The sequence below is a fragment of the Tamandua tetradactyla genome, chromosome 9 (assembly GCF_023851605.1).
Source record: "Tamandua tetradactyla isolate mTamTet1 chromosome 9, mTamTet1.pri, whole genome shotgun sequence".
NCBI classification, from domain to species: domain Eukaryota; kingdom Metazoa; phylum Chordata; class Mammalia; order Pilosa; family Myrmecophagidae; genus Tamandua; species Tamandua tetradactyla.
The window spans coordinates 19276531-19302142 of record NC_135335.1 but is presented as its reverse complement, the minus strand read 5'-3'; the positions used below and the strand labels follow the sequence as shown (position 1 = coordinate 19302142).

The window sequence follows — 25612 nt, the reverse complement described above, 5'->3', positions numbered from 1 at the left end:
CAAATATATGGAAAGTTGGATCCGAAGATTAATTAAACAAAAACTACTTATTGAGAAATTAGTATGAACTAGGCCATAATTTATGTATGGCGGATGAGGTTGCTAGTAAAGCAGAGAAAGCCACTTGTGGAAGGTACGTTTTAGTTAGGGGAGATTAACAGGTGAATAGGTGATAACAAGAGTTGAGAAGTGACTGGAACTGTGAAGAATAAAGCAGGGAGAAAGCAAGGTCCATCGGAGGTTGGGACGGCTATGACATGATTAGACTTTAGAAGAGATCTGTAGCGAGCAAGGAAATATTGCAAGTAGATAGAATAGCAAGGAAAAAGTCCCTGAGGGAGGAGCAAGGGAAGACTTGTGTTGGGGACCAGAGGCTAACCTAAGATAGCGATTGAGCCAACATGGCCACCCCGGCTAATGCAATGGCATCTATATAGTACAACAAGGTTCTTCACGGAAATAGGTTCCCGCCGGGACCTTCCCGCCGGTGCGAATTCCCCACCAATTATCTAACCAGTCCTCCCCGCCGGCGCGAACTCCCTCCTATCATAATGCCCTACATATCCTACTCCCTCCCCAAGCCGGTATATATACACCTGGCTTGGTTAATAAAATTTGCAGCTTGATCAGAATCCTGTCTTGCTGTCCTTCTTGCGTCTCTCTGTCCCATAGCCATTCTTCCCTCAGCAGGTGGCGGACCCCGTTGACTGTCCTGCGGGTCAGGACAGACTTGTTCAGGAATGACAAATCAGTGCTAATGAAGTGCCCTGAATGAGCAGAATCCCAAATTCGTGTTCTCCCTCAGGCATCCTCATTACGTTTTCCATATATATCTTTTCCTTTTTATAGACAACAGACTTTCGTAAAAGCAAGGATACCGCTTTAGGGATCTCAATGTAGTGTGACCTTTAAAATGTGAGCCATGGCAGGAAGAAGACAGGAGAGGGATGAAGCCGTGTCATTGTGGATCCTACAAAGACTAAGGCTAAGGAACATTTTGCCTTCTGCACAACTTTCCTGAATACCTTCTTGACCTCCTTGTGCCTCAGGCTGTAGACCAGAGGGTTCAGCATGGGGATGACAATAGCACAGAACGTGGATGCCATTTTGTCTGTGTCCATGGAATGACTGGAGCTGGGCTGTAGGTACATGAAAATGATTGTCCTATAGAAGATGGAGACTGTGGTGAGGTGGGAAGCACATGTGGATAAAGCCTTCTGGTGTCCCTTAGCGGAGTGCATCTTCAGGACGGTGAGAAATATGAATAGGTAGGAAATTGAAATATCCAGAAGAGCAAAAAACACATTGAAGCTCACCACAAAAACAACAATCAGATCAGACAAATGTCTATCAGAGCAAGAGAGAACCATGACTGCTGGAGCATCACAGAAAAAGTGATGGATCACATTGGATCTACAGAAAGAGAGGTGGAATGTGTCCCCAGTGTGAATGGAAGCATTCAGGAAACCACAGACATAGGAACCTACTGCCGAATGTGCACACATACCTGTGATTTTGGTGGTGGTGTAATGTAGGGGTTTACACGTTGCTGCATAGCGGTTGTAGGCCATTGAGGCCAACAGGTACTTTCTACAGTGGCAAATGCTGCAAAAAAGAACATCTGAGCCGCACATGCATTGTAGGAGATGACCTTATCTCCTGTATGGACCCAGTCATCACCTTGGGAGGGACAACTGAGGAGTAACCAAAGTCGACCAGAGAGAGGTTACAGAGGAAAAAGTACACGGGAGTGTGGAGTCGAGAGTCCAAGAGAATCAATGCAATCATCCCCAGGTTCCCAAATATACTGATGAGGTAAATGAGGGTGAGCACTGCAAATAGGATCCCAGCAGGATGAATTCAGTCATTTCCGTGCTGTTCTCCATTGAAGTTATTTGAGAATCAGAAGCTGCCCTGTAGCAATGAAAAGTAAAGGTACAGAATGTTAAACAGTAAAGAGACTGCAGTGAAATGAACAAATACAACTACTATGTGAATTGTTACACTATAGTAATAATTTATACTTCAAGAGTCTTTGTATCTAAAGTATGGGATTGACAACAAACTTTACAGCATGATTTATGGAGTTACAAACTACTGGGGCTGAGGAATGTTCATCAATCACCTTCTGAACATTTTTTCTTTGTAAATTTGTAAACTCCAATATAAAAAATATAATGACTTGACCAAGCTGACATGTCTTGAATTGAATATATCTGCCATTAGAATTTTTTAAGCTTGGTAAACACTTATACTTCTATATTGTTCACATACCACATACTGTTTCTGGCATTATATATGCATATTCATTTTTCCTCTCAAAAACCCTTTGAGATTCTTTGGTTGCCACCCCCTTTTAACTTATGTGGTACCAGTGGTTGAATAATTAATTTAGGTCTACACAAGTATTAACTGGCAAAACCAAGCTTTGAACCCAAGCAGAAAGGTTCCCAAGTCCAGTGATATTAATTTAAATCAAGTTGAATTTCTCTCAACTTACAATTCTTTATATCTCCAAACTCAATATGTGGTGTTTTATAGCAAAATAACTGGACGATGTATGTAAAGTATACGTGGTGGGATAACTGCAGTAGGAGGGGAATGTACAAACTGCAAAGGAAATTCTGAAGAGAAGGCATTGCATAGGGTACAGAATTTGGTATCTGTGAAGAGGTGTATACACATTGAAATGTCAAATCTTCTATTTACTTCTAAAGACTCGTTGGTCCCAACTTAACTTCTCTTACCTTCAATTTTTCTATCTGTAAAATGAAGTTGGTAATGAGATTTACCTCAAGCAATTGTGAGAATTAAATGAGATAATATTTCCAAATAATGGGTAAAATGCCACATTTATCATCAGCTGTAGATATAAGACTATTGTTAGGATGAAATGATGGCTTCTATGTAAGTTTGGAAAAGGTAGGTGGTGACATGTAAAGCTTCAAGGTGTGGGTGAATTTTGAAGTCTGGTAACTTTCCTCTTCTATTTGCTTCCTCTTACATAGTAAGCCCATTGAAAATTTCTGTGTCCTCAAATATTTCTCAATTTTTCCTTCCTCAACCCAAATGAGTTGGGACTCTACACATACTCAGTCACAAGGACCCAAGTTCAGAGACCCAGGGAAAAACACAAACCACTGCAAAGTAACTGCCTCACTTAACCTAGTGTCTGTTGGCTGGACAACTAAAGGCAGAATAGACTTTTCCTTAGTGACCCACCTTTCTGGATGGATCCCATTTAGCTCCCTATGGTGGTATACCCTAGTGGAGAAGAAACTGGAGGTAGAAAAGCCTCACAGAAAAAATTAAAAAGGGATGAATTGAACTGCTGTAAGATAGTATGATTCCAAGAACTGGAAAGTATAAAGGAAAATAGGGCATTGGAGTACAAACTGATTAGCTAACCATTCTTTAAAACTATATATTTTTTAAATAAATATTTTGCTAAAGAGTCTTCTTGAGATTTCTTTGAGGAAGGTCAAATATGAATGTGAAATAAAAATAAAATTAGATTTTAAAATCATCTAAGAATGCCAACCACTTATAAGGAGGTGAAGCAATTGGAATATATTTCTGGTGGGAATGCATAATGGTAGAGCCATTTCAGAAACAATTTACCAGCTTCTCATTTAATTAAACATATAGCTATCCATGAGGTCTGACAAGTAAATCCTTTGTAATTTCCAATGGAGAAGATTGAAAAATGACACATAGCATTTTAGCCAGGAACCAGACTCCTCAGTAACAATGAAAAGTTCCAGGGAATAGAACAAGATATCTTACTAGCCATTGTTCAGCCAGCTACAGGTTTGTTTCTCACTTATACTACTACATGTCCATCACACAGATTGACTGTGGAAAGGGAGGGCTCTCTACATGTGATCACTGTCTAATACAGGATGAAGACAGCCCCACCATTTTGTAGCTGCACATCCTGGGACATGCAGTTTCCTCAGTCATCATGTTAAGAAAGAGGCAATTGTAGGATTTTGTATGTGTTTCGATCCACAAATGTGACACATATCAATTCTTCCCACAGTCCATTGTCTAGAACTATTAGGTTTTTGCCTAGATGCAATGGGACGGCACAAGTGGGGAATCAATAGAATGTATAAAAACACTATTTTTTACCCATGCCTTATCAATTTGCAAATAAATAACAGAATTGTAATATTTACCTCATGGGGCATTTTATATATGTGAGACTTTGTATATGTTATCTCACATAATATTCTTGACAATCTTATGAGAGATACATATTATCTACTCCTTTATACATGAGAAATTTGAAAAGGCTAAATCACACCCCTGCATGTGAAGCCAAGTCACCTGATTGCACAGAACAAATGTGTAGCCATTGAACTTACCTGCTCTGAGAAAGGCTGTGGCTCCACAAAACTGCAGAGGGAGGAAAAATGAAAATAAAATTAAAATAAAAAAACCCTGGCAATGCCACGTGCTGGAAAGGATGTAAAGCAACTGGAATATATTGCTGGTGGGAATGTAAAGTGGTAGAGGCACTTGAAAAAACAGTTTGGAGGTTCCTTATTCAATTAAACATATATTTATCATATGACCAAGCAATCCAAATCCAAGGTATTTACCTACATAAAATGAAAACGTATGCTCACTCAAAAAATGCTAAGCAAATGGTTAGAGTGGCTTTATCTTTAATTACTAAATACAGAAACCAACTACAAATATCCTTTATCTGGGGAATGGATAGTAATCTGTGGTGTCTGTATGATGGAATGTCACTCATCAATAAAAAATTCCATTTATGTTAGAGGTAAACAAAAGGCGGGATCTCAAATGCACCTCAGTGTGGTGAAAGAAACCAGACTCAAAGGCTACATACACTAACATGCTATTTATATGAGATACTTGCCTATGCAAAAGGATGTGGACAGAAAACAGCTTAGGGATTGCCAGGAGAAATGGATAGAAGAGACTGACCACAAAGAAGCTTGAGGGAATCTGTTTAGGTGGTGAAATTGCTTCATATCATGATTGTACAAGTGGTTACATGACCATGTATATTGTTTGAGCTCTTAGAAGTATAAACTAACAACTGTGGATATTACTGGATGCAAATTATACTTTAATTATAAAAGGAAAAAAAGAAATGTCAACAACTCATGGACAAATGTGTGTATACTCAACATATCCAACTAAGTCCCCACAGGCAGTTGAATTGCTTCTTCCTCAGGAAAGTGGGATAGGGAATTATGTATGCCCTCAGAGGGAGCATCCCCTGAGAGCTTCGCGTCTCTGTAACTCCTTCCTGATTTCCGTGTACTAGTCTCTAAAATCGCCACACGGCTCCATGTAACATCATTTTAGTGACTCGAAACTGTGTGTAAAGCCGCTTTTGCTAATCATTTATTCTTGTGAATGTTAATAAAAGGCTTTCCCTTAAGCAAAAGATTGGCTATGATCTTGTAACAATCTAGAAAGAAAACACTCCAAGATAAAAATTATATTGATTGACTTAAAAATAACCCTTTAGAGAGTTGTTTTCTATACCTTCCCTCTCTTGTCCTGTGAATTATGTAAGTAATTTTATTATGATTACTTTACAAACGAGGAGGAAGTATATTATTCCTAAAAGCACCAGAAAATGTATGGCAGGTGCAGAACTTGAACTCAGGTTCCTGGATCCAAGTAAATATTCTTTCCTCCATCTTTCCCTGTCTTAGAAACCTTGGGAACTTTTGAACAGCACTTGACTGAGAACTCATTTAAGTCTAATTCCATGGCTGAATGTTTCATTTCAGACTCAACACTAGGAATTGAGCTTCCTTTTTTATCATGGACCAAGGTAAGTTTTATTGTCCATTTATACTTTAATGAAAAGTGTATTTCATACAAAAGCAATGGGCAGCTACATGAATGATTTCAGCCCAGAATCGGGTATTTGAACATTTTTCAAAAACAATGAGGTGAGACTGGGGGATAAATTTCAGAACCTCTGTCTATAAGGAATTTAGTGCTGTTTATAAAGTATCTTGCCACTTTTCTAAAAAAGAGGCAAAATAAATAGAATAGATGATGTGCTCATTAAGTAAATTGTAATTTGATCTTGTTCACTATTTGCAGGCTTCTCATTCCAGGTTAAAAAATACAAAACAAAAACAGAAAAATGAGATGACATATCTATAAATTACCTGTGTCCTAATTGAATTAGCAAGATTAGTACTCCATTTTAAACTTTTCCCCATAATGTCACTTTAAAAATAATTAGTTCATCTTCAAACACTGACAGTGAAGTGTCTATAAGCATGTCTTTAATTTGTTCAGAACTGAGTTTGCTTCTTGAATCTTGAAACTCCCTCCTGTTAATTATGTAATTATGCGTCATCATGTAACCTCTTGACTCTTCAATACCTTTAATGGCAAAATAGGAATAATAATGATACCTACTTTTTAAGGTTATTGTGACAATTAAACGAAATGGTATTTATATCTGTCTATATGTGTGTGTGAGTGTGCATATAGTTATTCATCATTGACTGTAGAATATAACATATACTGAAAGTGGTTGTGTCTTAAGTTAGCAAGCAGAGACTTTATGGGCTATAAAATAAAATTGCAAAAGGATTAGAAAAGAGTGGTTAGAATAGGATGGATGCCCTACCAAAGTTTCAAATTAAAACTAAAAAAATTAAAGCACTGTGTTTGTACAAAAACATTAAAAAATTTTTTTTAAACATGGTGTTCACCTCCAGACCAGATCTACATGCCAAAGACAATTCACAAATATGCTCTTTTTTATTTTTCTAAAAACAGTTTTACTGAGATATATTCACATACCATATGTCCCATTCAAAGCGTACAATGAATGGCTTTTAGTTTATTCACAGAGCTGTGCATTCATCATGACAATCAGTTTTAGAACATTTTGCATTACTCAAAAAAAAAACCCTTACCTCTCAGCAGTCACCTCTCGATCCCTCTATCCTCTCCTGCCTCTACACTAATCTAATTCTATCTTTATAGATTTATTTATATTTACATTCTATATAAACTGAATCATACAATATATAGTGTGTTGTGGTCTCGTTTTTTTCACTTAGCATAAAGGTTTTTTTTTTTTTGAATTAAAGAAATTGTAGGCTTGCATAAAAGTCATGTAAAAACTACAATGTTTCCATAAACATCCCTATTATTGACACTTTGTATGAATGTGGAATTTTGTTACAATTAAAAAACATGAAAATAATGCTATAACTGTATTTCATAGTTTCCATTAGGTTTATTTTTCCCAGAAACCACCCTATTATTGATACCTTGAATTAGTGTTGTACATTTTTTATAATTGATGAAAGAACGTTCTTATACTTGTACAATTAATCCCAGCCCATCATTCACAACAGGGTTCACTGTGTTATACAGTCCCATGCTTTATGTGCTAAGTTTTATTCTAGTAACGTACACAATCCAACACTTCCCCTTTCAACCACTTGCACATTCATCTTTCTGTGCTTATGTTACAATCACAATAATGTGCTACCATAACCATCATCCTTTTTCAAACTTTACAAAAAACCCAAATAAAAATTCTGTACATACTAGGCATCAGCTCAACATACTTTATGTATAATCTATCCCCTGGTAACCTGTATTTGGGATTCAAACACTATGAGTTTGCTAATTATAATTAGTTCAGATCTGTGAGATCATACAATATTGGCCCTATTGTGTCTGGCTAATTTTACTCAACATTACGTCCTCAAGGTTCACCTTGCTGTCACATGAATCAGGACCTGATTCCTCCTTGCAGCTGAAAAGTATTCCATGGTATATATTTACCATATTTTGTTTATCCGTTCCTCAGTTGATGGACACTTGGGTTGTTCCCATCTTTTGGCAATTGTGAACAATACCACTCGGAACATTGGTGTGCAAATATCTGTCTGAGTCTCTGCTTTCAGTTCTTCTGGGTGTATGGCTAATAGCAGGATTGCCAGATCATATGGCAAGTTCGTACTTAGATTTCTGAGGAGCTGCAAAATTGTCTTCCATAGTGGCTGCACCATTTTACATTCCCACCAGCAATGAATGAGTGTTCGTATTTCTCCACATCTCGTCTTACACCTGTAGTTTTGTGTTTTGTTTTAAATAGTAGCCATTCTAGTGGATGTGAAATAATCCCATTGTGGTTTTGATTTGCATTTTCCTAACAGCTAGGGTAATAACATTCAGTAGCAAGTGATGTTGAGCATATTTTCATGTGCTTTCCAGCCATATGTATATCCTCTTTGGAGAACTACCTACTCAAGTCCCACTTTTAAATGGGTTGTTTGTCTTTTTATTGTTGAGTTGAAGTGTTTCTTTATATACTCGGGACATTAAACCCTTATCAGATACGTGATTCACAAATATTTTCTCCCATTGAGAGTTTGCCTTTTCACTTTTGCAACAAAGATCTTTAATGCACAAAAGTTTTTAATTTTGAAGAGGTTCCTAATATTTATTTATTTTTCTTTCTTTGCTTGTTCTTTCAGCGTAAAATCTAAGAAACCATTGTCTATCACAACATCCTGAAGATGCTTCTCCATATTCTCTTCTAGGAGTTCTATAGACTTGGCTCTTGTAATTTAGTCTTTGATACATTTTTATCTAATTTTTGTATATTATGTGAGATAGCAGTCCTCTTATTCTTTTTTTTATAAATATTCAATTCTCCCAGCACCATTTGTTGAAGAGACTGTTCTTACCATTAAGTGCACTTGACAACCTTGTCAAAAATCAATTGGCCATAGGTGTGAGGTTCTATGTCTGAACTCCCGATTTGATTCCATTGGTCAATATGTCTGTCTTTATGATAGTACCGTACTGGATCACTGCAGATCTGTGGTATGCTTTAAAGTAAGTGAGTGTGAGTTCTCAAGTTTTGTTCTTCTTCTCAAGATGACTTTGCTATTGGGGACCATTGCCTTTCGCATTTGATAAATGGCTTTTCAATTTCTGCAAAGTAGGTTGTTGAAAATTTGATTCGGATTGCATTGAAATTGTAAATCACTTCGAGTAGGATTGACATCTAATATTTGGTTTCCATTAACACAGGATATCCTTCCAATTATTTAGGTCCTCTTTGATTTCTTTTGGCAATGTTTTGTAGTTTCTGGGAACAAATTCTTTACATCCTTTGTTAAATTTATTTCTATATGTTTGATTCTTTTAGCTGCTGTTGTAAATAATTTTTTTAATATTCTCCTCAGCTTGCTCATTATAGGTTTATAGCTCTTGTACCACACCGTTTCGCTAAATTCATTTATTAGTTCTAGTAGCTTTGTTTTAAAATTTTAAAGTCTTTCTATATATAGCATCATCTCATGATAGGGAAAGTTTTCATTCTTCCGTTACAATTTGGATGCCTTTTATTTATTTTCCTTGATTTATTGCTCTGGCTAGAATTTCCAGTATGTTTACTAACTGGTGGCAGTAGGCATCCTTGTCTTGTTCCAGGTCTTGGAGGTAATGCTTTCAGTCTTTGACCATTGAGATCCACTACGCTAGCTGTGAGTTTTTCATATATGCCCTTTATGATATTGAGGAAGTTTCCTTCTTTTCCTATTTACCTAAGAATTTTTATCAAGAAAGGATAAAAATTTCCTTTTTTTTTGCTGGATGTTCTCATATGGACTTTTTGCACTAATAAAGATAGTCATGCAGGTTTTCTCCTTCAATTTGTTAGAGAGATGTATTACATTAATTGATTTTCTCCTATTGAACTGCTCTTGCATATCTGGAATAAAACCCACTTGATCATGTTGTATAATTCTTTTACTGTGCTGTTGGATTTAATTTGCATGTATTTTGTTGAAGATTTTTGCATCTGTATTCATTAGGGAAATTTGCGCTGTAATTTTCTTTTCTTGTAACATTTTCATCTGGCTTTGGTATTATGGTGATATTGGCGTCACAGAATGAGTTAGGTAGTGTTCCCACCTCTTCAACTTTTTTTGAAGATTTTGAGCAGGATTGACATGAATTCTTCTTGGAAGGATTGATAGAGTTCACCTGTGAAGCCATTTTGTCTTAGGTTTTTCTTTTGGTAAGGTTTTAGATGACTGATTCCATCTTTTGACCTGTAATTAATCTGTTGAGTCTTCTATTTATTCTAGAGTCAGTGTAGATTGTTTGTGCGTTCCTAGGAATTTGTCCATCTTATCTAACTTTTCTAATTTGTTGGCATGCAGTTGTCCATAGGATTCACCTATCATCCTTTTTTTCCCAAATTTCTGTTGGGTTGGTAGTAATGACCCTTTGCTCATTCCCGAGTTTATTTATTTTCATATTGTCTCATTTTTTCCTTTGCCAGTCTAGCTAAAAGTTTGTCAATTTATCTGTCATCTCAAAGAACTAACTTTTGATTTTGGTAATTATCTTGATTCTTTTTTAAATCTCAGTTTATTTATTTCTGCTCTAATCTAATTATTTCTTCCCTGTGCTCACTTTGAGATTACTTTGCTGTTCTTTTTCTAGTACCTCCAGATGTACAGTTAGGTTGTTGATTATAGTGCTTTCTTCTTTTTTAATTTTAGGCATCTAGGGCTATGAATTTCCTTTTCAGCGCTATTGCATAAATCATGCTGTAAATTTTGCTGTCAATTGCACACTTTAAATACAGGGAATCCTGAAGTATAAATTATTTCTATGATGCAATAATTCGCAAAGTAGTTATATTTATTAATTTCACTGCAGCCTCTTTTCTGTTTAATATTCTGTTCCTTTATTTCTTCTCATCACTACAGGGCAGCTTCTGATTCTCAAATACCTTCAATGGAGAACAGCACAGAAGTGACTGAGTTCATCCTGCTGGGACTAACCGATGCCCCAGAACTGCAGGGTCCCCTGTTTGCAGTGTTCACCATCATTTACCTCATCAGTGTATGTGGGAACCTGGGGATGATTGCATTGATTCTCTTGGACTCTCGACTCCACACTCCCATGTACTTTTTCCTCTGTAACCTTTCTCTGGTGGACTTTGGTTACTCCTCAGCTGTCACTCCCAAGGTGATGGCTGGGTTCCTCACAGGAGATAAGGTCATCTCCTACAATGCATGTGCTGCTCAGATGTTCTTTTTTGTAGGATTTGCCACTGTGGAAAGTTACTTGCTGGCCTCAATGGCCTATGACCGCTATGCAGCAGTGTGTAAACCCCTACATTACACCACCACCATGACCACAAGTGTGTGTGTACAATTAGCAGTGGGGTCCTATGTCTGTGGTTTCCTGAATGCCTCCATCCACACTGGGGACACATTCCGCCTCTCTTTCTGTAGATCCAATGTGATCCATCACTTTTTCTGTGACATTCCAGCAGTCCTGGTTCTCTCTTGTTCTGATAGACATGTGAGTGATCTGGCGGTTGTTTTTGTGGTGAGCTTCAACGTGTTTTTTGCTCTTCTGGTTATCTCAATTTCCTACCTCTTCATATTTATCACTGTCCTGAAGATGCACTCAGCTAAGGGATACCAGAAGGCTTTATCCACATGTGCTTCCCACCTCACTGCAGTCTCCATCTTCTATGGGACAGTCATTTTCATGTATGTACAGCCCAGCTCCAGTCATTCCATGGACACAGACAAAATGGCATCCACGTTCTATGCTATTGTCATCCCCATGCTGAACCCTCTGGTCTACAGCCTGAGGAACAAGGAGGTCAAGAATGCTTTCAAGAAAGTTGTTGAGAAGTCCAAATTCTCCCTAAGCTTAACCTTTGTAGGATCCACAGTGACATAGATGAATGTCTTTCCTTTCTTCTTCATGCAATGGCTCACATTTTTGAGATCACATTGCATTTAGATCCCTAAAATGGTATCCTTGCTTTTTCAAAAGTCTGTTGTCTATAAGAAGGAAAACATATATATGAAAAATGTAATGAAGATGACTGAAGGAGAACACAAATTTGGGGTTCTGTTCATTCAGGGCACTTCATTCACACTGATTTGTTATTCCTCAACCCATCTGCCCTTGCTCCTCCCTCAAGGACTTTTTCCTTGCTTTTCTCTCTGCTTGGAATATATCCTAGCTTCCTGAAGATATCTTCTAAAGTGTAATCATGTCATAGTCATCCCAACCTCCAATGCACATTGTCCTCTCACTGATTTATTTTTCACAGTCCCGATCACTTCTCAACTCTAATTATTTCCTACTTGTTCACCTGTTAATCTCCCTTAACACTAATGTACCTTCCACAAGTGGCTTTCTTTGCTTTACTAGCAACTTCATCCCCAATATCTGTCCTAGTTTATACTAATTTCTCAATAAATATTTGTTTAACTAATTAATCTTTGGATCCAATTTTCCATATATTTAAATGACTAATGGTTATAGTTTATTTCCCATAATATAATTCTTTACAAAATGAATTTAGTGCATTTCATGAGACACGGCTGTTTTTTCAAACTACATTTTCACTCCGTACTTGAAATCTCTACTTTTGGATAAATTAACTTTTTTTAGAATTCACACAGTAGAGTAGGTCATTTCGAAGAATCTTAACTTTTGACGTTAGGAATGATTTCTCACTAATTGATAAGTAACACATGAAATCAATTACATTTAGTAAGTCACAAAAAAGCAAAGTATGAGACTATGAGGAGATTTCTACCTTATTCAATGTGAAAAATTCCTTCAAACCTACTGATGATTCATTTGTTCCCATTGATTCAGCATCCATAGACAATGTAAGCAAGACAATAATTATCAGGAATAAACATAACGGCTCAATATACTAATGTAGTCACAATAATTATATATTTGATTTTGATCCTTTGGTTTACTCAATCCTAAATAAAGGTACCCAAAGGACTTTGTATCCATTTCTTATTTTTATCTCTGTATAAAATTAGAGCCATTGAATATATCAAGATTATAAACTGTGTTTGAATGTGCTTAAAGTGTCATGCTGATACTAGTGAGTCAATATGGTATAATCTTAATATTCTTTCTGGCTCTAAAGTCAATGAAAATGGAGATATTTCTAATTCTGGGACCATTTTTATAAATTGTCCTTTCAAATTTTGGAATAATTATACTTTCAAAAATTTAGAGCTATATTACAGACAGTTCTCATATACCCTTCACCCAGTTTCCGCTATGGATGACATCCTACTTTAACATGATATCTTACTTAAAACTAAGATTGTTACTATAAAGATACTTCATGGATTTAAATCAGTCAGCTGATTGCATCTATGGCTGATTACATCTATAAATCAACTAGGGAGATTATCTTCAACAGTGAGAGAAATCTCCTCCAGTCAGGTAAACACCTAAAAGGGAAAACTGATTATTTCAGCAGTCAGAAGGAAAAATTTCCACCTCAACTTCAGCTAACTAGCTTCTCCTGGGGAATTCATTGGAAATATTCTTCAGAATTCTTAGCTTTTGACTTGTTCTAAAGAATTCAGACTTGTCCATATCCACAGTTGGCTCTGGATAATAAATCTCATAATATTTACATTATATGTCTAATCTTCTGAAAGTTCTGTTTCCCTGGAGAACCCTGACTAATACAGATTTTATTTGTACTTTATTATTTTCCAACTGATCTCCCTTTTCTCTTCCAGAATACAACATTACGTAAATTTTCATGTCTCCTTAGTCTCTTCTGTGATACTTTTCACTTCTCATTCTTTCATTTTTCATGACTGCATTAATAATAGTGTACTATATATAAATATATATGTAGAGATGGAAATTCTTTCTCTTGACTGCTAAAATCATTAGTTTTCTTTCAAGGCATTCAATTGAGTAGATGAGACTTTTCTCATTGCTTAAGGCAATTTCGTATGTGATCAGCAATAGATGCACTCACATAACTAATTATTTAAATACAGTTTCTACCAAGCCAGGGCTTATTCAACCAAACAACTGGTAATTATAATCTCATTAAGTTGACATATGAACTTAACCATTACAACGAACTTGAAAGTTTTGAGCATTTCTGTTCAGACACTTTGAAGAATTCCTTTCCTCCCTCATAGTTAGACAAGAGATATATGTTTTGGGAAGAATTAAAAGTTCTTCCCAAACAAAAAGAAAAGTGCTTTCCTAATTGTTACTCTAAAAATGAAGCCAACCAAGCTAGGATTAAGGTAATACAGAATACAGGGGTAAGGAAGACTCTGTCTTTATTTTAGAACTTCACCTACCCTTTGGGACAAAAGAAGGAAAAGTTTATTTCAAACATAACCTAAATTTTATGTAGCACATAATCTAACTCAACCTACCTGGATAGATCATTTAAACAATCAAACACAGGGAGCTCAAAATAAGAATGAGAGCCTTTAATCATGCTTAGCATAATGTAATGCCTGGATATACCCCATAATATATTAAGCAAATAATAAAAAACTGTTGGCAAAGTCCCATGAGGGATAGGAGAAAAAATAAGGAGCTATTAAACTTTACCACCAGGGAAACCCCTGCTACTGTGTCAAACATTAGAGACACCCAAATCAATAGGCCAAATCCTTGATCTTGAGGCTTGATTTTGTGAAGCTTATGGAGAAGCTTAGCCTACCTATAGGTATGCCTTAGAGTTACTGCTAGAGGACCTCTTTTGTTATTCAGATGTGGCCTTCCTCTCTCTCTAAGCCCAACTCTGCAAGTGAAACCATTCCCCCGCCCCCATATGTGGAACATGAATTCCAGAGATGAAAGTCTTCCTGGTGACATGGGAGATGAGTCCCCTTAATGAATATGGCTCTGGCACCCTGGGATTAACCTTGCAATTCTGACCAAAAGGTGAAAAAGTAGTGTTACAAATAATGTATCAGTGGCTGAAAAAGTTCAAATAGAGTCAAGAGGCTACACTGGAGGTCACTCTTATGCAAGCTTCAGTTAGACATTGCTACTTATCATAACTTGCCAACCCCCAACCAAAGCTATTCCTTCAAATCCTAAAGAATACCTAGAGCATTATATAAGATTCAACAAAGGTTCAATGCACTAGAATAATTTTACAGAAACCTACAACCTCCAGATGGATCCCTGGGCCAGGTAAGTCCTGAAATGCTGAGGGGCCAACCTCTTCAGAACACCAACTAGGTCTATCCTTCTATCGCATCTTATAGACAACCCCTTCCGACATGAAAAAATTAGAATGAGCATAGCTCAAATACCTCTGAAGAGTGGGAAAAAAGATCAAAGGTGATGGTGAAATTATACAGAGAAGGTAGAGTTTAACAAATGATATGAGTGCTGAATCATTATATTTCTTTTAGTCTCCAATACCTTAGAGCAGTTAGAAGTAAAAATCTAAAATTGTGGAATTGTAGTCCACAGTAAACTCTGAAATCTGTTCTATAACTAATTGTTGTGATGCGCTTTGAAATGTATTGCTTTTTTGAATATATGCTGGTTCTTGCAAAAAAGACAAAAAAGAGAAGGAGTAGTATAATAGAGAAGATAAGGTTTAACAAATGAATATGAGTGTTCAATCATTATATGGATATTTCATTTGGTGTCCAGTGTCTTGGAGCAGCTAGAAGGAAAAACAAAAAATTGTGGACCTGTAACCCATACCAAAATTTAAGGTCTGTTCTATAATTACTTGTTTAAACGAACTTGGGAATTTTTTGCTTTTTTTTAACATATATTTCACAATAAAAAAAGTTTAAAAAAGTGCCTTCCTCATCATGTCATATCAGGGGTACATGCTAACAATAGCACTTGTCTCTGAGAATCTTTGACTTGATCAACTGACCAGTGTATCTTTGCCAGCATCTACACTGTTAAACTATTTTCCTTTTCCCTTTTCTATACTCTGTTCTTTTAAATCAATTCCAGCTTTCTCCACTAATTTATGTCTACTTTTTTCTCTGACAGTAAAAAGCCAGATTCCCCCAAACTACTGATCATTTATTTATTTTTTTGACTACTCCAGAATACGAGTAAAGCAATACCAATATGTTAACAATATTCCTATTATCAACACCTTTCTATACTGAAGTACAATGTTTTTTTATGCATTTCATTTTGCTTTTAGCCTTACAGTTTTCAGATAACACAACTCCCCCCACCTTTCCTTTCAGTGTTTAGATCCTTTTGTCAAAGACTGCATCCTATTCTGGGGTCCCCCAACTTACAGGTCAGACTTATAAAATTAATACACCTTAAATGTACAATTCTGCATTTCTAAAATTCTACAGGTTTTAACAAATACATAGAGTTTTATCCCTACCATTCCATTACCATATAGAGTAGACCCATTACTCTGAAAGTCTCCCTTGGTGGCCCTTTAAAAGACAACAACTCTCTCTTCCCCCAACTCCTGGTAACCACTGGACTGTTTTACGTTCTTATAGTTTTTCCTTTCCAGAATAACATATAAATGGAATCATATAAAATACAGTATTTGGCATGAGTTTTTTCACTTGACATACATTTGAAGTCCATCTATGCTGTTGCATGTATCAATGGCCTATATCTTTTTAACCACTGAATAGAATTCCATTTGTGGATATACTATTGTTTGTTTAATCTTTTACCTTTAAAAGTGTATATCTGGAGGAGCTAAGAGTAGGGACTGGAATGGACATTTGCAAAGTGGTTTTGATGGCGGCATTGTTCCAGCTTTGCAATGGTGGAGGTGATTTAAGGGTACATTGACTGAAGAATGGAAGTTGGAACTTGTTGTATATTTATCCAATGGACTATTGAGTGGCTGCAAGAAGGAATGAGGTCATGAAGCATATAGTATTAGTTTTTTAAGCTACTATAATGCAATATATCAGAAATGGAATGACTTTTAAAAAGGGAATTTAATAAGTTGCAAGTTTGCAGTTCTAAGGTCATAGATATGCTCTTATTAAGGCATCCAGAGAGTGATACCTTGGCTCAAGGAAGGGTGATCTGGAAGGCACGTGGCTGGCATCTGCTGGTCCTCATACCCAGTTCCATTGATTTCAGCTTCTGATGCCAGAGATTTACTCTATAGTTTATACAGATTTACTCTGTGGGCATTCCCTTAGCTCTGCTGGGACAAACTCTGGGTTTCATCTGCCAGAGCCTGAGATTTCTTCTCTTCAGGTTCTGTCTATTTCTGTGAGTCCTTGCTTAGCACCCAGGCTATTTCTTTCTCAATCTCCAAATGTGTACATCGGCCCTGTCTGCTCTCTACTCTCCAAAATGTTTCCTCTTTTAAAGGACTCCAGTAAACTAATCAAGACCCACCTTGAATGTGTGGAGTCACATTTCCATGTTATCAAAAGTTCACACCCACAATTGGGCATGTCAAACCTCTGTAGAGATAATCTAATTAAAATTTCTGCCCTACAGTGTTGAATCAGGATTAAAAGAAAAGGCTGCCCCCTCAAAATCAGATCAGGATTAAAACATGTTTTTTTCTGAGTACATAATCGATTCAAACTGGCACAGCACGCAACTAGCTGAATGCCCCTGAGGACAATATGTTGAGTGAAATAGGCTAGAAACAAAAAAGATAAATATCATTATACCTCACTAATATGGACTAACCATAATGTGGTTATGGTTATGTGCAAACTCTGAGATTTGAATTCAAGATCATAGGTTATCAGGTGAAGGCATATTGTAAAGATTCCTTAGATTGTAAGCTCTTACAGCAGTCACATATATTCCAGAGTTGTAAATGTTATTTCTAGATTCTGAGATACTGAGCTGTTTGTATATAACCTGGTCATTTCCTGGAACTTCGGGTATTTGCATGACACCTGAGACTCAGAGCTAGAGTTCTGCAGCTATGAAAGTCAGCGTTAAACCATACAGCAACTGTTACCAACACTGAAAAAGTGATCAGACTTCAATTAGAGATGTGGATGAAGTTGATCTGGGTACAACTAAGGTACATCAGGCTAAATGGCAAAGGATGACGTTGACTGCATTTTAAAACTTCATCCTCCTGTAAGACCAAAGGAAGAAATGTTTATTTGGTGCAAAATTCACATTTTCTGTAGCACGCTATTTAATCTAACTTGTATGGTCAGCTTATTCAAACACCATAATTTACCTGGAACCTTGACTAAAGAGTGAAATCTTGTCGGTTTGTACAGCCTGATGGTATGCTCTGATATAACCCAGAGTAATCTGGGCAGTAGATTAAAAAAATATTTGCAAAGTTCCCTTGAGATACTGGGGTAAAAGGTGGAAATATTAAACTTGCCATGAGGAAGACCTGATATTCTCTCAAGCACTGCGGACTGCCAAGTTGATGGGACAAGCCCGTGATCTTGGGGATTGCCCTTATGAAACTTATTCCTGCAAAGGAGCTAAGCCTACTTATGCCCAAGAGTCACCCCAAGAGAACCTCTTTTGTTGCTCAGTTGCAGCTTTTTGCTCTAAGCCAACTTCATGGGTGTGCTCACTGCCCTTTCCCCTACTTGAGACATGACTCCCAGGAGTGTAAATCTCCCTGGCAATATGGGACATGACTGCAGGGGATGAGCCTCACCTTGACATGATGGGATTGAGAAAGACTTCTTGACAAAAAAGGGGAAAAGAGAAATGAAGCAAAAAGTTTCAGTGGCTAAGAGATTTCAAAGAGAGTCAAGAGGTCATTCTGGGGGTTCTTTTTTTTTTTTTTTGCATGGTGTTCTAGTTTGCTAGCTGCCAGAATGCAACACACCAGAGATGGATTGGCTTTTAATAAAAGGGGATTTATTTCATTAGTTCTTCAGAGGAAAGGAGCTAACTTTCATCTGAGGTTCTTTCTTACGTGGGAAGGCATAGGATGATCTCTGCTGGCCTTCTCTCCAGGCCTCTGGGTTCCAACAACTTTCCCTGGAGTGATTCCTTTCTACATCTCCAAAGGCCTGGGCTAAGCTGCAAGTGCTGAGATGAGGCATGCTGAGCTGCTTAGGTTGTGCTATGTTGTGCTCTCTCATTTATGCACCAGCCAATTGAGTCAAACATCATTCATTGCAGCAGGCATGCCTCCTAGCCTACTGCAGATGTAATCAGCAACAGATGAGGTTCACGTACCATTGGTTCATGTCCACAGCAACAGAACCAGGTGCCTTCACCTGGCCAAGTTGACAACTGAATCTAACTACCACGTATGGGCAGACACCAGGAAATGAACCCAGGTCTCCAGCATGGCAGGCGAGAACGCTGCCTGCTGAGGCACCGTGGCCCATCCCCGGGGGTTATTCTTAAGCAGTACATAGATATTCCCTTTCAGTTTTTGGTGTATTGGAATAGCTAGAGGGAAATACCTGAAACTGTTGTACTGTAATCTAGTAGCCTTGATTCTTGCAGATGATTGAAAAACTAAACAACTTTTAAGGTGGAACCATGTGATTGTGAAAACCTTGTGACTGACATTTCTTTTGTCCAGTATATGGACAGATGAATAACACGCACAAAAAAGACAGAAAAATAATAGGGGGTGGCTATGGAATGTTTTGGGTGTCTTTTTCACTTTTACTCTTTTTTATTTTTGGAAGGAAGTAGTGAAAATATTCAAAAATCGATTGTGATGATAAATGCACAGACATATGGTGATACTGTGAGCCACTGATTGTACAATTTGAGTGATTATATGATAGGTGAATATATAATATATCTCAATGAAATTACATTTAAAAAAGTATGTATGGCTGCCTCTGGTTTTGGTGATTCTTAATAAAGTTGTTATAAACATTTGCATACATGTTTTTGTGGAATATATGTTCTATGTTCATTCAGGAAATGCTAAGTTCACTCAAATGCTAGGTCATATGGTAAAGTTATGTATAAGTTAATATTAAATAGCTGAATGATCTCTAAAGTAGCTGTACCTTTTACATTCCCACAATCAATGAGTGAGATTTACTGGACTTAGAATCCTTATAAGCATTAGGAATTGTTAGGGGGTTTTTGCATGTGTTTCAACACTTATAATAGGCTCTTAGTGATATTTCAATGGGTTTAATTTGTATTTTCCTAATTATAAATTATACTAAGCATCTTTTTACATGTATATTTTCCATTTGCATATTCCCTGGAAAACTGTCTATTCGTATCCTTTGCACATTTTTACTTTAATTGTTTTTTATTGTTGAGATTTTTTATTTTTATTTTTTTGCATGGGCACTGGGAATCCAACCTGGGTCTTTAGCATGGCAGGTGAGAACTCTACAGGCTGAGCCACCATGGCCTGCCCTATTGTTGAGTTTTAAGAGTAACTTTCATACTCTAGTTAAGAATCCTCAATGATATATGTGTATTTTTTCCTAATCTGTGGCTTGTATTTTAATTGTCTTTATAGTGTTTTTCAGTAATAAAAGGGAAGGGAGTACAATACATGTCACAAAGAACCTCGATTATATATGGTAGGTAAAAGAAACCAGTAACAGATATTGTATTTTTAAATAAAATAGCCAGATCTTGAAAACCTATAGAGAAAAAAAGTAGATTAGTGATTTCCTAGCTGGTGGAGTTGTGGTGGGAGGAAATGGGAATAGGTGTTAATTGATACAGAGATTTTTGTTGTTGTTATTGATGATGAAATCTTCTAAAATGAGAGTTGTGCAACTCTGAATATACTTAAAACCACCAAATTATACACTTGAAATGATTAAATTGTATAGTATGTGCATCATATCACAATAACGTCATTTTTAAGTAAGAATGTGCAAATGATAAAGGGGCCTACAGCTAAGTTCTTATGTCAAAACACACAGATTAAACTACCTGCCATATCTTAGCATACTACATATTGTCTTAGAGAGACTAAATTAGGCTGCAGAAACAAATGAACTTAAAGGTCCAATGTTTTTATACAATAAAGATTGATTTCTGATTTCTGCCACTACTTGTTTGGTATGAGTTGAATTGTATCTCCCAAAAAGATATGTGTGAATGCTAATCCAGCTCCTCAGAATGTAACCTTGTTTGGAAATAGGGCCATTACAGATGGTTTTAGGCAAGTTAAAATCAAGTCAAAGTGGAGTAGGATGGACTCAGAATCCAATATGATTTCTGTTCTCATTAGAAAGGGAGAGGAGACACAGGCAGACAGAGAGATAAAGAGGGCCACATGAAAATAAAGGTAGAGTTCAATTATGTCACAAACCAAGAAATGCCAACGATTGCAGTCCACTGCCAGAAGCCAGGAGAGTCATGAAACAGATTCTTCTCCACAGACTTCAGAAGGTGCATGTGTGTTCCAACACTTTGATATGAGTTTTAGAGTTTTCAGAACTGCGAAATAAGTTTCTGTGATTTTGAACCATCCCGCTTTTGACACTTTGTTATAACAGCCCTAGAAATGAAACCAAGAAAATGTCCATCACTGGTTATTTGGGAAAAGGGGGGGCTCTTTCCACCTGGTGATCCAAAGACCCACCTAATGAAGGCTTTGATGCCCATAGTTACACCCTCTGGGGCATTTAACTTCTCTGTTACCAGGGGTAGGGTCATCTCGAAGGTTGTGCCCCGGCTTTTCTCTACTTCAACACCAACATGACACATCTCTATTACTTCTTCCCCAACTTAATGTCTAGAATCAGTTCATGGATTGTCATAGGGAGCAGATGTAATATTTGAGTGTGACTATTTTTGTTTCACATGCTACAGCAATTGTTTTCCAATGATAAACAGTAATCCTTGACCTTATTGTGTTTTTTATATGTCCTAGACATCAGGCTCAGTTCTGTATAAACATCATTTCATCTTTGTGACTTTCTTATTAGAGATATACAATATTATTACTTCAGTTTTATAGATGATAAACTGAGGACTGAAGGTCAGGTCAACCTATATTGGGCCAAGGTCATATCACAACAGGTGACAGAATTGGCTTATAAAACTGAACCATATAACCACAAAGCTCAAACTTTTGACAACTACCCTAGACTGAATTGAGAAGGCAGTGATACTCTTTTTTTTGGAGTTCAGAGATCAGAAGTGACTGTGAAGAGGAAACTGGATTCATTTACTTTGTTGTAAAAAAGATAAAGAAAAAACAACCCCCAAATCAGCTCTGCAACAGGAAGGCAGATAGATATTTTATTTTGAAAAATGTCTTGGAAGAATCCTAACACTTTAAGAAAGAGCCAGAAAGGTCTCATGAGAGCTTAACACCACCTAAATCAGAGATTTTACTGAGATTATTAGTTTCGATGCCTCGGTTGGCTGTAGAACTGCTAATTTGACAATTAGAAGCTCTGCCCTCTACACTTCCATTCCCCTGTGTTTTCACAAGTACTCTCAGCCAAATTACAAATGTTATATCTTCAGATATCTCCAGTCTGGATCAAGTTAGGAGAATCGAACAGAGATCCTGAAATATACCTTCCCATGACACCAAATGTTTCCCCTAAGACTTGTATGAAAAGGTTGCTAGCTCTGCCTTGATGTCTGTAAGAGCACAGCCCAGACTTAGTTCCACCATATAAAGCTCCAGAGCTAGAGAAGAAGTTTCCCCAGCATGATGCTTTCCTGAATGCAGACTTCTGGTCAACAACCTGGGCATGAAGTTTTTCTGTGCTCTTTCCTTTCTACCTTCATTTGTCTGTTCCTAAGACAAAGGTAAGGATCAAGAACTCAAGACTTCCATCTGGTTAGATTTGGAAAGGGCTGTAAAAGGTGCAATTGTTTTGTTTTATAAATAAGGAAAATGAAGGTTCAGTGGCTAGCACAAGGACACTCTGTTATCTGGCCATCCCCTCACTCCTAGTCCACCGCTCTTTCCTCTCTGCTATGCTGCTTTCCATTAGCCAGCTCTTTTCATGCTCATTTCAATCCCAATTCCTCATATACATGGTTGGGATGAGAAGGGTTTTACTCAAAAGCAAGGAGATAGTGCTTCCTGATTTTCTCTAGTTAGAAAGTGCTATAGGTGTAGCAGTGTCAATTTGCGGCTCCCTTTGAATTTCAATTTCAATATTTATTTGGAAATTTAAATTTTGAACCATTTTATTTAGGAACATCAAAGTTTAGCCATTCAATTTTCCAGGCTGAAAATTCTGCAGTAAAAAATGAAGAGACGCAGTAAGCCATGGGAACTAATGACTCAAATTATCTGAAAAATTATATATTTTTATGCTTTTCAAAGAACTTTCATATTTACTGATATCACATGGTAGCAGGCTATCAGAGAGATGAGGAAAGCATTTTTTCATCTTGTGAATTAAGAAGAACAGATCAGTGGTCATCCTATACCTGGCTGTTTGTCAACAGAATTTAGATTAGAATCAGTGTTTTATCTTATAGTAGGATCCTTTCTACACGCCTATATCTCTGAATTCTTGGATCAAAAGGAGCCACAGTGTGTCCTTTAGTACCCAGCAGTAACAGAGATGAGGAATTTGGCCAGTACATTGGTCAACCTTGGTGCATCCATGGAATATAGAAGTGAACATTTTTCAAAGATAAATGTAATCAGATTCAATGTTTATGTGTTTGGGCCCAATCTGGCCACCCCGATAAGCACAGGCATCTAAGACTTGAGAAACCTGTTGGAAAAGAAGAGTCTTCTGCACATTTTGGCACTTTCATGATGATTTTGTAACAATTTACAGGTACTTTTATTATAGCATTTATCATTCTGGGGAGGGGGCAATTTGTTGAGCTGGTTGTCTCTGTCTCTTTAAAAATTCATGAATCACATGGTTCATTGTGTCATACCAGGTGCAGATTTGACATATGTGCAAAGCTAGCTAATAGGTGAACAAGAAGAGGAAGGGAAATAAATTTGAATATATCCCTTATTCCAGACATTTTATTAGCAGGGTTCCACATATCATTTCATTTCTTTATGTGCATGTTAAGTATGTACACTGGGTACACTATTAGCTGGGTATTTTATAGCGATTCAGAGAGTGGAGCTACATCCCCAAAGCCAAATCCTATCCAAATTGCTATTCAGTGAGGGACAATCATCTGTACAATTGGAAGCAGTATATATGCATATGATGCTTGTCATAAATGCTCACCTTAGACCCTTGTAAATGGTTGCACTACATATATGATCTGACACTTTTTCCCTCCAATTCTTTCTTTTTCATTCTGTCCTACCGTCTCATTTTCACTAATCACTCTAGCACACCACTGCCTAAATATTTTGCATGATCTAAGCTACTCCATCATGTATCTTAAGAGGTGAAAACTGTCATCAGCCTCATTTGAAAGATAAAGGAGTTGAAATATGTAAATGTTAGTTAACTTGATTCACTCTTTTGGAAAAGGTGGTTAAGGTTATTAATCTTAGACTATAGTGCCTGGATTCAAATACCAGTTCTTTCACCATCTTTGTCACTTACAATTAGTATACCTTTTTAATCTCAGTTCCCTTCTAAATAAAATGGGGGTAAGAATAATACCTGCTAAATGTATTAAATTAATATATGGTTTTATAGCACATAGTAAGTGCTTTATAAATGTTGCTATTATGAAACTCATAATAATATTTTTTTCTCCTGTCTCCAACCATAGCTCAGAAGTTCTCACCTAAAAAACCATCCTGAGTTCTTAAATTGGGATAAAAACACATCCTTTCTGCTCTCAAATCACCTTTGGTATGCCTTTATTTAGTAATACATTATAATAAATGTATTTGTTTTTATTTGAGTCTCCCCAACTAGGTTATTCTTAAAGACAAAGGACATATCATAACCTTCCTTACATATAAAGGATTGCTATTCCAGTAGAAAGGACTATGACTCAAGATTCAAGGTCCAAAATTGTCTCTTAGTTTGCAAGCTAATACTATCACTGCTGCAGATAAAATAAACTATCAGTTGAGCCACCCTTGGAGGTGAGCAAAAACAGATGCATGGTGTAACATAGCAGGACTTCTTGTGGCTTGGTATATCCGGCCCAAAAAATAAATAAAAATCACTGGACGATGGAGGGAGATGGAAAACATCCACCCAACATTAAAAAAAAAAATTGCTACGAGGAGAGAAAACAACCAGGGTTTTGTCTCTAGTTCTTGAAAAACTGCTTCCTCCAATTTTAGGGGCCAACACATCCCTAAGGCTGTACCAGCGATCACAGGGGCTTCTATCACATCATTGGTTATAGAGAAGAAGCCAACTTCCTCTTGGGTTAGAGAGAAAAGGGCCCTCTTGGGTTAGGGCCCTCTTGGGTTAGAGAGAAAAGTGTGTGTTCCCCTAAAGGATGATCCTAAGTCACTTTATATCTTCAGCATCAGAACAAGCTGGAGAGGGCTCTCTAACAGATAGAAAAAGGACTTGATGGGGCTTGATGGCTTCATATACCAAGGACTAGCAAAACGTTTCCTATATTTAACTTTCTTATGCATCACTTGCACATGAATACCCATAAGAAATGGCAAGTCAAAAAGATTCATTTCAGTTTAATGTAATATATGTTCCCAAGTATACCATAGACTAAGGAAGCTGGAACATGCCCCAGCATCATAATCGGGACCCAAGGTCAGCAGAAACATTCCAGAGCCCTCTATACCGTTCCAGATGAAAGAACAAACTCACTCCATACCTGTCCAGCATTCAATACCACTTCTTTCACACTATTGGCCTGGAGAGGAAGCTGATGCATGAGAGCAAAAGACCCTGGCCATAGTCCCCTTCAGATCGTACTATGCAGATAGCATTATCTTGTGCTTTCTCCTCTTGTCATAGATGCCTCCCAGGATGATTCGCCA

At 37.1% G+C, this 25612-nt stretch overlaps 1 protein-coding gene and 1 pseudogene across 1 annotated transcript; one reads left to right on the top strand and one right to left on the bottom strand.

Annotated features, from left to right (window-relative positions):
- Nucleotides 1–908: 908 nt before the first annotated feature.
- Nucleotides 909–1886, bottom strand: LOC143645577 (olfactory receptor 5B2-like; annotated as a pseudogene).
- An 8902-nt stretch (nt 1887–10788) lies between these two features.
- On the top strand, nt 10789–11754 carry LOC143645576 (olfactory receptor 5B2-like). The gene has a single exon (XM_077114860.1). The coding sequence runs from the start codon at nt 10792–10794 to the stop codon at nt 11752–11754; it is 963 nt and encodes a 320-aa protein (XP_076970975.1). The 5' UTR covers nt 10789–10791.
- The last annotated feature ends 13858 nt before the right edge of the window (nt 11755–25612 follow it).

What these genes read in the sequence shown, in the direction of transcription:
- LOC143645576 (XM_077114860.1), top strand. Translation starts at nt 10,792, where the DNA reads ATGGAGAACAGCACAGAAGTGACTGAGTTCATCCTGCTGGGACTAACC.